We start from the raw sequence: 13,676 nt of genomic DNA, 5'->3' as shown, positions 1-13,676 counted from the left end.
AGAGGTTCAGATATCATCCGGCAAAAAGTAACTCAGTGACAGATTTTGGATATTTGGGGCTAATCATCCCTGACCAGTGGCTGAAATAAAAACAAAACAAAAATCATTTGCCATTTCTCCAGTGATTTAGTGGAAAAAACCCTTAAAAACCAGTCATCCTTCCACGCGTGTTTTATGAGCAAATAAACAAGAGTCTCCCAAGCGGAGCCAAAATAATCAAGGCTGCTGTCATGCCAGGAGGGAATCATACTGAACTTTTCAACCCAGATTCATGTTTAGAGTTACGTGAGATTACACCGTGTGATGTTCTACATTTTGGATCAAAAAGAGACGTTGATTTGAAGCAAGACCTTGGCATTCAGGGCTTTTGATGCTTTAGGCGTGATTTTCTTCACCTTCAAAAATAATCAGGTAGTTGGGTTTGTAGTGGAAGCAATGACAGAAAAACTTCCTGTTTTTTCTGGAAGTAAAGCCTACAATCCTAGCAGGTGGAGAGATACCTGATAGAGGAACTGTGCTTTTAGGTCTGGTGGCCAGTCTTTTCTCTTAAAAGAGCACAGCCGCCATGGGCCTCGGCTGCTTCTCTCTGAAGGACATGTTCATGTGTGTAAATTTTAAATGCTGGTATGCCTGTGAGAGTTAGGCTAATTTTGAGAGTCCTGAGCGACTTAAAGGAGACAGAGAAGACGTCAGAGCCTGTTCTATAGGTTGAACATCCTCTCTATGTCGCCACTGAATCATAATCTTTATTTCTGTGAAGTCACTCTGGGAAAATGCTGTGATCTCAAAGGGTAACAATTACTGATTTGTATGGCCAGTGTAACTAACAGTGGAGAGCAGGCAATACTAATACAATTTTATCTGATATTACACTCTTCCTGAACGTTTTCCTGGACACCTGTTAATATCAACAAAATATTTTTGTAGACTGACTACAGATTTTTGGGGGGATCTAACTACATTCTAGCCTCCAAAAATTCAACAAACTAAAGAAAAAATAAGGGTGGGCATGGTGGCTTACGCCTGTAATTCTAGCACTTTGGGAAGCCGAGGTGGTGGATCTCTTGAGGTTGAGGTGGGTGGATCACTTGAGGCCAGGGAGTTGGAGACCAGCCTGCATCTTATTCATCTTAGTATCTTCAGCATTTTTCATGACATTAGACACACAGTTCCAGCTCAGCCAATGTTTTTTCAATGAATGAATGAGCAATCAGATATTTATGGGATTTAAAAAATGCAAGTGGCTCATGCCTGTAATCCCAGCACTTTGGGAGGCCAAGGCGGGTGGATCATCTGAGGTCAGGAGTTTGAGACCAGCCTGGCCAACATGGTGAAACCCTGTCTCTACTAAAAATACAAAAATTAGCTGGGCGTGGTAGTGTGTGCCTATAGTCCCAGCTACGTGGGAGGCTGAGGCAGGAGAATCACTTGAACCCGGGAAGCAGAGGTTGCAGTGAGCTGAGATCACACCACTGCATTCCAGCCTGGGTGACAGAGCAAGACTCCATCTTAAAAAAGAAAAAATAGGCTAACCAGTAACTCCAGAGATGGTTATTAATACTGTGCATTTAACAAATTGGTGATTTTCAGCCCTGGGCAACACACCTAACTCAGATTTTGAATGTTCATGGCTCTGCCAGCAATCCCATGAAATTGGACAGGTTGCCACACCTATACCCTTGTGCTTAGAGGATGCTACGAAGAGAAAAAAATAATGAACAAAAACGAAAGATCTGCAGATCAAAAACTAGCATTCAGGGTTTCATTTCCAGTGGTAGTCATTGGAATCACTGTGTATCACATGATGACTTGTTCTGGGCATATTGTAAATGCCTAAACTGCATGATCTAAATTCCTCCTAACACCCTTTAGGTAGGAACTTTTTTCATTCCATTTTATGGTGAAGCTGCTGAGGCCTAGAGAAGACGAGGATCTTGCCCAGGGTTAATGGAATTAGGAAGTAGCCGAGATACAATTTGAGCCCAGAACCAGTGGGTCCTTGCCCAGCATGCAGTGCTGCCTGCCACCTGCAGCCTCGGGCAGGGCCCTGTCTATGCAACTCTCGGGCCAGATGTGGTCAGTACTTAAGAGTAAGAGGTGGTGACCACCTGGCTCTATCAAGTGACTTTCAGTCAAAGGCCCCTACCCTTCTTCTGGGCCCCTTTCGATGGTGATGATTACATTGCAGAATTGAGGCGCAAGTCATTTCTCAAATTCTCTTTCCAGCTTTTGTAGTTAATTAAATAGGAAACATTGAAGCGATGATCAAGTTGGCACAAGTTTACCCATCATGCTGTAAAAGTGTCAGTTAATGTTTGGTAATAGACAGAAAAGTTCATTGGTATTTTGGCAGACAGCAACCTGTTGGGGCTCTGAAATAGGAGACAAAGGTTTCCACACATTCGGGTTAAATCTAGATGCCCCTGGTATATTTTGGAAGGTTTCTGACCAAAGTTAGTGAAAGGTGTAAGGTCAGGTCTGAAAAATCCCTCCTTCTGTCCTTGGTGTGACAGAGGCCTCGTCCGCTGGTCTTTCTGGACCTTTTTCTGGGAAGAGCGCCTACTCCAGTCACGTTCTCACAGTCCAGCCTGCCAACCTGGTGCTTTTTTATTTATTGGGGTGGTTTGTAAGTTCTCGATGAGCAAATTACCTTTTTAAATCTTCCATGCAGAATTTGTTCACAGAGTTTGTAACGTGCACTTAAAACATGTATTTATTCATATTTCCTCTTACAAGACAAAAATCTGTTTCTGAAGGGAATTTAATCAAGCAGGGTCCTAGGATCTGGAGCAAAGCTGTCTGGATGAAGTCCATAAGAAGGACCTGTCAGTGCATGAAACCAAAAGTTCAGCCACAAGGCACAGTAGCAGAGTGCACAGTGCCCAGCAGTGACGCCGCATGCACCAAGGCCGGACCCCGGAGCCAAATCTGCCTGCCTGGCTCATTGCCTACCTTCAATGAGCTGCACCAGGGAGCAAAGCCTGCCATCTGTGTCTCCGTTTCCACATCTGTAAACTGGGGCTCCTAGCTCAAGGGACTGTCAGGGGAACTGAGTGAGTTAACATCTAGGGAACACCTGTGAAGGGCCAACACAGAGCTGTCATTTCTTCTGTTGTTCATTTTTCCACATCTTCATTTGTAAGGATTTGAAAGAATGTACAGCTGGAAGCCTGATGAGCTCAAAACACAATATCTTTTCATAATGCTGAGCAGGGATGACACAAGCATCCATTTCTGGAAGTGAAATTTTGTGGATTTGAAGAATGGCTGGTCCCAGCCCAGGTGGACTGGGGTGTGAAGGAGGGAGGGTGAGAGCCAGCTGCTTCAGTCTGGGTGACCTGCCACCCAGAGCCACCTTCCATGAGCTGAGGGGTCCAGGGCTCCCTCCAGGCCACTTGCCACTAAGGCTCAGCCAAAGTTTCAAAAAGGACACATTTGGAGCCAAGCAACAAGCACAGTCCATGTTAGGAATGTTTCTGAAATGGAAAAATATCAAACCAGAAAGGAAGTGTGTGGGCCTAATCTTGCATGTTTATCAACATTTTACTGCAATGTATGACATTTCTGTGTGCACAAGATTAGCCTTGGTATTTTTTTCTGGGAAGTATAAAAGACTTTTTTTTTTTTCCTTCTTTTTGTTTTCAATTTCTCTCTAGGGGAATTTAAAACCAGATATTTCCATCTTAAACTTCTTGAGCAAGTCTGTCAAGGTGTCCGTATTTCTTACCCTGTTGCCTCTCAGCATCTAACTGCTGTCTCTGTTACGCTCACTTTTGCTGTTCACAATGGAGTGCTAAGGAAATAGCAAAATTAAGCTAGACAAGACTAGCATGGTGCTAATAACTGAAACTAAAAATCAGTTTGGCGCTTTTCTGTTTGAAAAGGGTCACTTGAGCCGGGCATGATGGCTCATGCCTGTAATCCCAGCACTTTGGGAGGCTGAGGCAGAAGTGTCACTTGAGGCCAAGAGTTGGAGACCAGCCTGGGCAATATAGCAAGACCCCTGTCTCTAAACAGATAGATATAGATAGACAGAACAGATAGATAGGAGAAAAGAAAGGGTCACTTGGCACTAGGTCTTCACAGGTAAGTATTCGGAGTGTGGTAGAAAGCACAGGCTCAGGCACCTGGGTCTAATCAATGATCATCTCGCTTCTAGGCCTTTTGGTGGCATTTTCCAGTCCACCTCTAAGCTCCAGGGAATCGTGTGAGTAAAATCTTCCCTCCTGCTGAGAACTCAAAGGCTGCGATGTTGGCCAAGATCTCTAAAAAAATCAAAGTGAGCAGTATTGAGTTACCTTCCTCTTACCATTAAAGTCTTTCCTCACTTCCTCCTTATTGTGAACTTTCTTAAGAAGTGAGTCCAGGAGGAAGCAGTGACATGAATTTATTAACTTGACTCAGACTTCTAAAGAGAACACAAACGGGGAGCCCCATTCAGAGAGTGACAAGGAATCCCCATGACATAATGAGTTACCTATGAGTTTCCAAATAGGATTTGGAAAGAGGCTTACAACTAGGTAGCCAGCGTAGCACATGGCTTCTCTGCAGCCAGCATTGCCCTGGCTGAGGAAGCTTTGTAGAACAGATGAGATTTGAGCTAGGCCTTGCAGCCAAGTGGGATTTGACCTTTTGGGGAGGAGGGAAAGGGCATTCCAAGGCTAGGGACAGAGTTTGGTCAAAGGCATGGAGATAAGGAAGAGAGGACCAGAGCAGAGGGTCAGGTTGGAAAGCGAGTTGGGGTCAACTTGCAAAGGGGCTGACGTGCCAGGTGAAAAAACGGGAGCACGGTTTAGTTCTGTGGATCATTTCAGGGGGAAGGGCAGTGGGAATGTTGGAGAAAACAGCTTTTTGGTGTCATTACATTGAATTGGCTCATTTAGAAGAATAAAACCTTATTTCATAGAGTTATTGCATGGCTCCAAATAGGTACAAAGAATTAAGAAAAAGAATTTTAGATTTAAAAGGGCTGAGAAAGTGAAAAACAGCATATGCAAAAGTAGAGTGGTGGAGTTACCAATGTGTCACTTTAAGATGGCAGCAATTCTAATCGATAGGACTGTCTTCATAAGGAAATGTAGGTTCAGCAAGTGACACATTGAGGCAACTCTTCTCATTATTAGCTGTGATCTAAATAATGGCTTATACTAACATCCACTGAGCAATTGCAATACACACCAGCAACTATTATACATGCTTGTCACAATATGCAGTGGGTATATTATTCCTACTGTACAGGTCAGAAATCTGGTGAGAGAGTTTCAGTTACTTGCCAATGGTGATGTAGCTGGCATAGGGCGGAGCCAGGATTTAAGTTTAGTCAGTCTGGCATTTGGACCCTTCAGTTGAACCCCTAGGATGAAATAACTGAGCAATTTAATCACGTGCTCCTGGGATCCCAGAGGGGCACTTGGCCCACAGTGGTACAAGAGACGTGGACTGTGGGACCCCAGGCTCTCCCATCCTGCTCCCATCCTGCTCCATCCTACAGTCCCAGGAAGTCCATCACCCTGTATTGCAGCAGGGAGGTGGGCCAGTTCTGTTCCTGCCGAGGGCCCACCAACAACAGTGATGCAAGCTTGTTTATGGAATATTTTCAGTTATTGTCCACCGCAAAACTTAAGAATGTGAGCATAGGTTAATATTTATCTTCAGGAAAACAGTTTCCTGTAGAATATTTTAGAACTAGGAACTGCTTCATGCATATTCACTCAGGAATGCGTGTGTGTGCAATTCATAGAGGTAGCTAAGAGAAACATTGTGCGGCTAAGTGCAGACGGCCCCAGGGAATGATGCCGAGATAACGCAGCCCTGGGCAGGAAAAGGCGCTTTGTGGAAGGCACTCTGTCTTCTGTTTCTTGCGACAAAACCTGGATCTCTGCATGCCCCAACCCAATTGGGATGGGGAGCACTTTCAGGTGTCCACTCTACACCAGCCTTGAAGGGAAAGGGCAGCTTCTGGCAGGAGCCAAGGCAAAGTGGTTCCCAGGGAATACAGCAGAGCAGGTTGTCCTGGGAGAACACAGCCTGCACCTTGTGAGGTGGGGTCCGAGAGAGCAGGTGGAAGGGACCAGCTGGGCCTGTGGTAGGCCTCCAAGTCTTGGCTGGATGCTTAGTCCAGCAACATGTGGACAGTATCCACATTTAGAGGGACAATTTCAAGTATCACATGTGTCTGTCAATGAATCAGTCTTAAACTGTAGCTATTGCATTTTTGTGACATAAATATTAACCGTAGGAAAATGGAATTCTGCAATGCCTTGGATCCGTGTGCATATCTTAGCCAGCTTTCCCATGTCTGTGCAGGCACCCTTTCCTCTGTCTGGGGACTCAGTGATCAGAGCGGGGGCTGTGGTGAAATCTGGTGGCTTCGCTCTCATGTCGTTGACCTTGGACTTTTCTCCTTCAGTTTTTCTTGAAGGTCAGCCCCCAAAGGCACATTTCCTAGAAATTGTATCTCCTTTCCTTCCTTTGTCACTGATAACTTGCCACCCCACTGTGCGCAATGCCTGCTCTCTGGGCAGGGTACCTGATGTGTGGCAGTCACCATCTTCCCAGAGGGAGGCCAAGGATCTCCTCGCCTCTCCCCACGCCTGCTCCTTGGGTCTCTTGTCTCAGCTGGACGGTGACTCGTGAGTCATGGAAAACATTCTGCAGTTTTTCCCCAAACGAGCAGTCCTCCATGAGGTGGCTCGCCTGCACAGGGGGACACAGATAAGTTCTGGAAAGGTGGAAACTGACCATTTTTTTTGAGACAGAGTTTCACTCTTGTCACCCACGCTGGAATGTAATGGCACAATCTTGGCTCAGTGCAGCCTCCGCCCTCCCCTCCTCGGTTCAAGTGATTCTCCTGCCTCAGCCTCCTGAGTAGCTGGGATTATAGGCGCGCACTACCACGTCCGGCTAATTTTTGTTTTTTTAGTAGAGACGGGGTTTCAGCATGTTGTCCAGGCTGGTCTCAAACCTATGACCTCAGGTGATCCACATGCCTTAGCCTCCCAAAGTGCTGAGATTACAGGAATGAGCCATCCTGCCTGGCCAAAACGTACTTTTTGATTCTTTTAATTCTGGAAAAATACACAGAACATCACAATTATCATCTTAACCACTGTTAAGTGTGCTGTTGAGTAGTGAGTGCATTCAGATTGCTGTGTAACCAGTCCCCAGAGCTTTTGCTTGTTGCAAAACTGAAATATTGTCCCCATCAAACCCATTTATGCCTGGTATTCCATTATTGGAATGCTAAGCATGTGGGAGTTATGTATATTCTACTGCTCAAGGTCATTGCCAAGGTCTGATTGCAAAAATTCAAAAAACTGCATCCTCGGGCATGAATGGGTTAAATACTCACTCCCATTCCCCTCTCATCCCAGCCCCTGGCAGCCACTCTTCTGCTTTCTGTCTTCATGAGTGTGACTTCCCTAAGTATCTCATATGTGTGAGGTCATGCAGTGTTTGTCCTTTTGTGACTGATTTGTCATTTCACAATGCATCTTGTCCTCAAGATTCATCGATGTTGTAGTGTGAGTCAGAATTCCTTTCCTTTTTAAGACTGAATAAAATTCCATTTTTATTGCATAGAACACGTTTTGTTTACCCCTTCACCTGTGGATGGATGCCTGGCTTGTTCCTACCTTTCAGCTGCGATGAATAATTCTTCAGTAAACGTGTCCAAATGTCTTTTTGAGACCTTATTTTCAATTCTTTTGGGTGTATATCTAAAAGTAGAATTGCTGAGTCAAGTCATATGGTAATTCTACTTTTAATATTTGAGAACTACCATACTGTTTTCCATAGAAAATTTATTCTTAACACATTTCTTCCATAGTCGGCATTCTGACAGTGATAACATGATTAACATCTCCATCTCTTCTTAAATTAGGCTGATTACTGTTTTAGGTGGATAGGGGTTCTAATGGTTTCTTCAATTTTATTCAAAGTCTAAACAAAGGCAATGCTGAGCCACATTTATTTAGGTACAAAATACATTCTCAAAAGTTGCCAGAGTTTGGTCGTTTCTGGATTTTTTTTTAATGGACACACACACATCTCCTCAAAGCTACCTGTTTTGAAAGCAAAGAGTCACACAGCCTCGACCAGGATTTTGTCTGGGCTGGCTCAGTGGAAATAGCTTTTGCATCAGGAGGACTTGAGCTCGAAGCCTGGCTTAGTTCTGTGCCAGGTATATGACTGGGCAAGTTACGGAACTTCTCTGACCTTTAGTAATAACGTTTACCTTGCGGGGCTGTGCCATGCCTGGAGCTCACAGACGGGGTCATGATGGTCATCACTAGTGCTTCAGATGTCTTTTTGAAGCTGGGGCATGTGCATGGAAAGAATGGAGACCGTGCCTGCTCCCGAACGATGATGATGTCCCTAGGGACTGTGGGCTTTGCAGTTTATCAGGAGTTTGCATGTGTAGACATCAACTCCAATCAAAGCAATTTGTACGCAATTTCATTTGTCAAAATAACCAATAAAGCACAGGTGATTTTCCCCTCAGATTTCTTAAAATACATTAAGCCAAAAATACAAACGACAGGTTAGCACTTTGCCCCCAACTCCCAGTCCATATCCAGTTTGGATTCTCAAGGATGGAGAGGGCCTGGGGATTTCAGCAAGCTCCCCCTGAGTTCCCCTGAGAGGCAGTGCCTACCTCACGGGACCCATGATACCCAGAGGTGTTGGGCTTAGACAAGAACTAATTCCACAGAAACAACGGCATTCAATATGGCTTTACAGAGTCTCCCTCTGTCGCCCAGGCTGTGCAGCCTCTACCTCCCATGTTCAAGTGATTCTCCCACCTCAACTTCCCAAGTAGCTGGGACTACAGGCACATACCATCACGCCTGGTTAATTTTTGTATTTTTAGTAGGGATAGACCATGTTGGCCAGGCTGGTCTCAAACTCCTGACCTCAGGTGATCCACCCGCCTTGGCCTCCCAAAGAGCTGGGACTACAGGCGTGAGCCACCATGCCCGGCCTCATCTTCGTTCTTTATCATCTTGCATCAGCAATAATCCTATTTCCAGATGTTCTAGGAAGCAAACTTCCAACAGGGATAGTGCGAGAGGGTGCCCCTCACAGAGGCCACAGTCATAACTGTCTTCATAGTGGCTGAGAGTTCACATTTTTTAAATTCCTTGAACTAAAACAAAATGCGCAAAGAGAACACCAAATCAAATAACTTTAGTTTGGTTCAGGGAAAAACACACACACACACACACACACACACACACACACGGGAAGAGAGAGAGAAAGAGAGATTTTTAGCAAAAGAGAGCTGTTCTAGTTTGGGTTCCGAGTTTAGTTGGTGTTTTAGGACTTTCTAATCAAGTCCAGGATCCATGTTTTCACATCCTACGCTCAGCATAACTCCGGCTTTGACTTCCGTTTCAGTAACAGAGACATTGTGGGCAGCTCTTCTGCAGGGCCATCGCGTGAACAGCCCTCCCACGACCTGTTCAGGATACCTACCAACTGGCAGCCGGCCCAGGAAACTATGCAGAGGCTAATATTCTGTTTCTGCCTCATTAATAAATGGATGATGATTTGGGGTCAGAGCTGGGAACACAAAGATAGCAATAGAAAAATATCCTTTCTAAGATAAAGCTGGACATAAATAGATTGTTATTTTAATTTTGTATTGGCAATTTAAAAATGCCGTGTGTCATTTTTAAAAGGCAAATATGGAAGGTTCTCTTACTCCTCAGGCAAGATCAAGCCAAGTATGGAGTCGAGTTTTCTGCGGTGCTCCTTTCTCTATCGCATCTTTTAGTCAAAAGCTTGTGTCTGTCTTCTCAGTGCTTCTCCCATCTGCGCCCAGTTTTTGTCTCACTTCTCCCACCCTCGCCCCCCCTCCACTTCCACATCCTTACCCATCCCCTCAGTCTGAGCACTTCACTCTCCTGTTGAAAAGCAGCTCACCACTGCCTTCAGGATCAACGGAAACTCCATGCAGGCATAAAAGGCAAAAAGGCAGTCACATGTCCCGGACCAGCCCGGCCGGGGGCCCTCCCACCTGGCCCTTGACCTGTGGTCCCTCCAGCCTGACATGCTTCCCATCCCCAGATCTTCTGTCTGCTCTTTGTCTGCCTGAAATTCCCCTCCTCCCCAAGCTCACTGCTACCCACAGAAAAGTGGCACCCACATGAGCAGTCTCTCCCGGTCCTCTCCCACCAAGCAGTTCTTGGGCCTCCTCCTCCGAACATCCCAACACGCAGAGCCTTTCTGCCATGTTGGTGACCACAGTGATTTCAATTGGGCAGAGCTCCCTCAGCCCAGGAACTCCTCTTGCAGTCTGTTTCTCTTCACTGCATGTGGTGTGAGACGCATTGATACGCGTTTATGTTTTCTGTTTCTCTTTCTTGTAGGCCATACAAGGGAAATCCTTTTGTTTTTAAGAAGCTTCTTTCACACAGAGCCATGTGCCTGCATGTACATCTGTCTAACCTGTTGCTCTAAAATGCAGCAAGAGAGAAATAGACTAGTCTTGCTGATTTCAGCAGTTAGGTGGTCCTGGTGTGTGACTGTGGGTGGATTAGGGTGCCCCAGCCCTCCTTCATTCCTTGTTTGCTCTGCAGGTTCGCAAGGGACCCCTATGCTGTGGGTCCAAGCACTCCTGCCCTGCCTCTGATTGTCTTGTGTGGTCTGGCCCCACAGGACTTGTCCTACAAGGATCGGCACTGGCACGAAGCCTGTTTCCACTGCTCGCAGTGCAGAAGCTCTCTGGTGGACAAGCCCTTTGCTGCCAAGGAGGACCAGCTGCTCTGTACAGACTGCTATTCCAACGAGTACTCGTCCAAATGCCAGGAATGCAAGAAGACCATCATGCCAGGTCAGGAGACACTCCTTTCTCATGTGTGAGCCAGTCTAGCTTCAGGCTGTGTGCAGGTTCCTCTGACTCCCTGGTTCACATTGACTTGCTTCCAGAAACTCATGTTGATTTTCCGGTTTGACCTTGAACTACAGAGGAGTATTTAGAGTACTTATGAAGTAGGGACATACGGGTTCTATCATGGGCAGGAACGGAATTTTTCGCTGTGCACGTGGGGCAGTGTTATGTAGCCGAATTATTATAGTAAGTGAATGGTAGGCATTCCCCTTAAAAATATGTCTCTTGCATCAGCCCCCACTTTCCCACCACCATAGATACTTTCTCTTTTCTTCCCTTCTGCTTGCTGAATTTGTACTTAGTTATTTCAGCAAGTGTGCATGGCGCCCTTGTGTGTCAGGCTCTGGACTGCAGCTGAGCGTTCACAGGGTGTGAGCTGAGGTGCACCTGGTCCTCTGCCCTTGTAGAGTTGGCGTTCTAGGCAGACAGTCAAAAGGGCACTGCCACAACTGGGCCAAGTGCCAAGGATGGCAATAAAGGTACCTTGTGTGTTGACGGGTCTGTGACCCTTGAGGTTTTTGTGGGGGGGGGGGGGGGGGGGAATTATTTGTTGTTTTTTTTTTTCTTTTATGTGGGAGAGCAGAATCTTTTATTGTAAAAAACAAAGCAGACAAAAATATATGGAATTTCAAAATACAGAAAGAAGCCAGGAGCAGTGGCTCACACCTGTAATCCCAACATTTTGGGAGGCCAAGGCAGGTGGATCACTTGAGGTCAGGAGTTTGAGACTAGCCTGGCCAACATGGTGAAACCCCGTCTCTACTAAAAATACAAAATTAGCCGGGTGTGATGGCGCACACCTGTAGTCTCAGCTACTCGGGAGGCTGTGGCAGGAGAATCTCCTGAGCCTGGGAGGCGGAGGCTACAGTGAGTCGAGATTGCACCACTGCACTTTAGCCTGGGCGACGGAGACAGAGCGAGACCCTATCTCAAAACAAAAACAAAATACAGAATTTAAAAAGCAAATCTTGTTAGACTCATCTAGAAATGAGGGTGAGGGAGAATAAGTCAGAGAGGAGCCTAAGATGTTGACCCTGGACAGCTGCGTGGTGGGCACAGGTATTGATGGTGGCTGGCACAGAGGCTGTATGACCTGTGGTGTTTTCATATGACCAATGTAAGGATCACCGAAGGGGAGAGCTGCCAGAGTTAGTAACTAGAAATATAGAATAGTCAGTTATATGCTTGGGACCTATTTAATTCGGCATCCCCACCGGAGAGCCACACAAAGCCAGAAAGAACGTCTCCATGGGAATGTCTGCAGAAGGTGTGGCCCTTGTTGAAAGCAGAATAGGAGGAAGTGCAGAAGGTGTGACCCTTGCAGAAATCGGAATAGGATGAAGCAGACAGTAGATGGCTCAGTTAAGTGGGGAGCAAGCTGGTTGGAGACACACACTTCTGTGAGTAGTCTGAGGATTCTGGGGAAATGTAACTTGAAACCAGTACACGGAGGCTGAGCCCTCCCCATTTGGAGGCACGCAGAGAGATCCTATAAAATGGGGCTCAGGTGGGTAGGACGGGCACAAGCAAGACTCCAGGCAATGGCCAGGCCAGAGCCTTCTCGCTTGAATAATTGATAACATCTGGGTGGTGGACCCTTGGATGGTATCCATCCTCAAAACAGCCTGTTTTATCCTAGGAAGGTTTAGAATTAAGGGCAGACATATTAAGACTATGACCCAGGCTGGGTGTGGTGGCTCATGCCTGTAATCCTAGCACTTTGGGAGGCCAACGTGGGTGGATCACCTGAGGTCAGGAGTTCAAGACCAGCCTGGCCATCATGGTGAAACCCCCTCTTAAAAAAAAGACTATGACCCATGGTAATAACGTTGTGTTAAATTATCTGATAAAGTGTGTGAAGTTTAAAGAAAATGTGGTCTAAAGGGTAAATTAACCTTGGTATTCCAATTTTAAATTATGCAATTGAATAAGTGACTTAGGCTTGCAATTTTACAATGAAATTTTCTTATACACTCTTTTGACATTTTAAGATATCTTATGAGCCATCATATCTATAAGTGTGATTTATTTCAACAATTAAAGAACTTGAGGTTTGTTAGTTGAAGTACTTAAAAGGGATAGCCAATATACTGAATGTTAAAATGCAGTTTGTTTTTTTAGATTTCCTTTATCAACCTGTGTTTCTTACCATGCATTAAAATGCAGCTTTAAAGGAGTTCAGTTCACTATATTGATAAATGAAACCAAACACAAGCAAAGGCCCCTTAAGAAGAGATTTTTAAAATTTATTATTTAGCAAATGCAATAGCAAGATGTGTAAGAAGATCTGAAGTTGAGGGGTTTGAGTTTGTGGCCTCAGTAGATCGGATATTAATTTTTAAAACTAAGGCAGCCTTCTGCATCCACCCGTGTCCTACAGTAGCTGCACTCCCATGGGCACATATGAAAAGAACCAAAGCCAAGAGACCATCTAGTGTCAAACTCTCACTCTAGCGGAAGACTCTGCCAAGCTACAGAGTTTCTGGGTGTTTGTAGGATGTTGGATATGGTGGCTCATGCCTGTAATCCCAGCACTTTGTGAGGCCAAGGTGGGTGGATCACAAGGTCAGGAATTCAAAACCAGCCTGGCCAATGTGGTGAAACCCCATCTTTACTAAAAATACAAAAAATAGCCAAGCATGGTGGTGGGCGCCTGTAGCCCCAGCTACTCGGGAGGCTGAGGCAGGAGAATTGCTTGAACCCAGGAGGCTAAAGGAGGTTGCAGTGAGCTGAGATCATGCCGTTGCACCCCAGCCTGAGCAACAGAGTGAAACTCCATCTT

General features: G+C 45.6%; 1 protein-coding gene across 2 annotated transcripts in view; it reads left to right on the top strand.

Annotated features, from left to right (window-relative positions):
• Window positions 1–13,676, top strand: part of FHL2 (four and a half LIM domains 2) — a 79,101-nt gene that overhangs the window by 50,427 nt on the left and 14,998 nt on the right. For both annotated transcript variants that reach the window (XM_017541100.1, XM_017541099.2), the window contains exon 3: window positions 10,663–10,837. In XM_017541100.1, coding sequence (XP_017396589.1) covers window positions 10,663–10,837 — 175 coding nt within the window. The remainder of the gene's footprint in view (window positions 1–10,662; window positions 10,838–13,676) is intronic.

The sequence above is a fragment of the Cebus imitator genome, unplaced genomic scaffold (assembly GCF_001604975.1).
Source record: "Cebus imitator isolate Cc_AM_T3 unplaced genomic scaffold, Cebus_imitator-1.0 Scaffold131, whole genome shotgun sequence".
In the NCBI taxonomy this organism is placed as follows: domain Eukaryota; kingdom Metazoa; phylum Chordata; class Mammalia; order Primates; family Cebidae; genus Cebus; species Cebus imitator.
The sequence above is the reverse complement of the archived record's forward strand: the minus strand, read 5'-3'. Positions and strand labels throughout refer to the sequence as shown.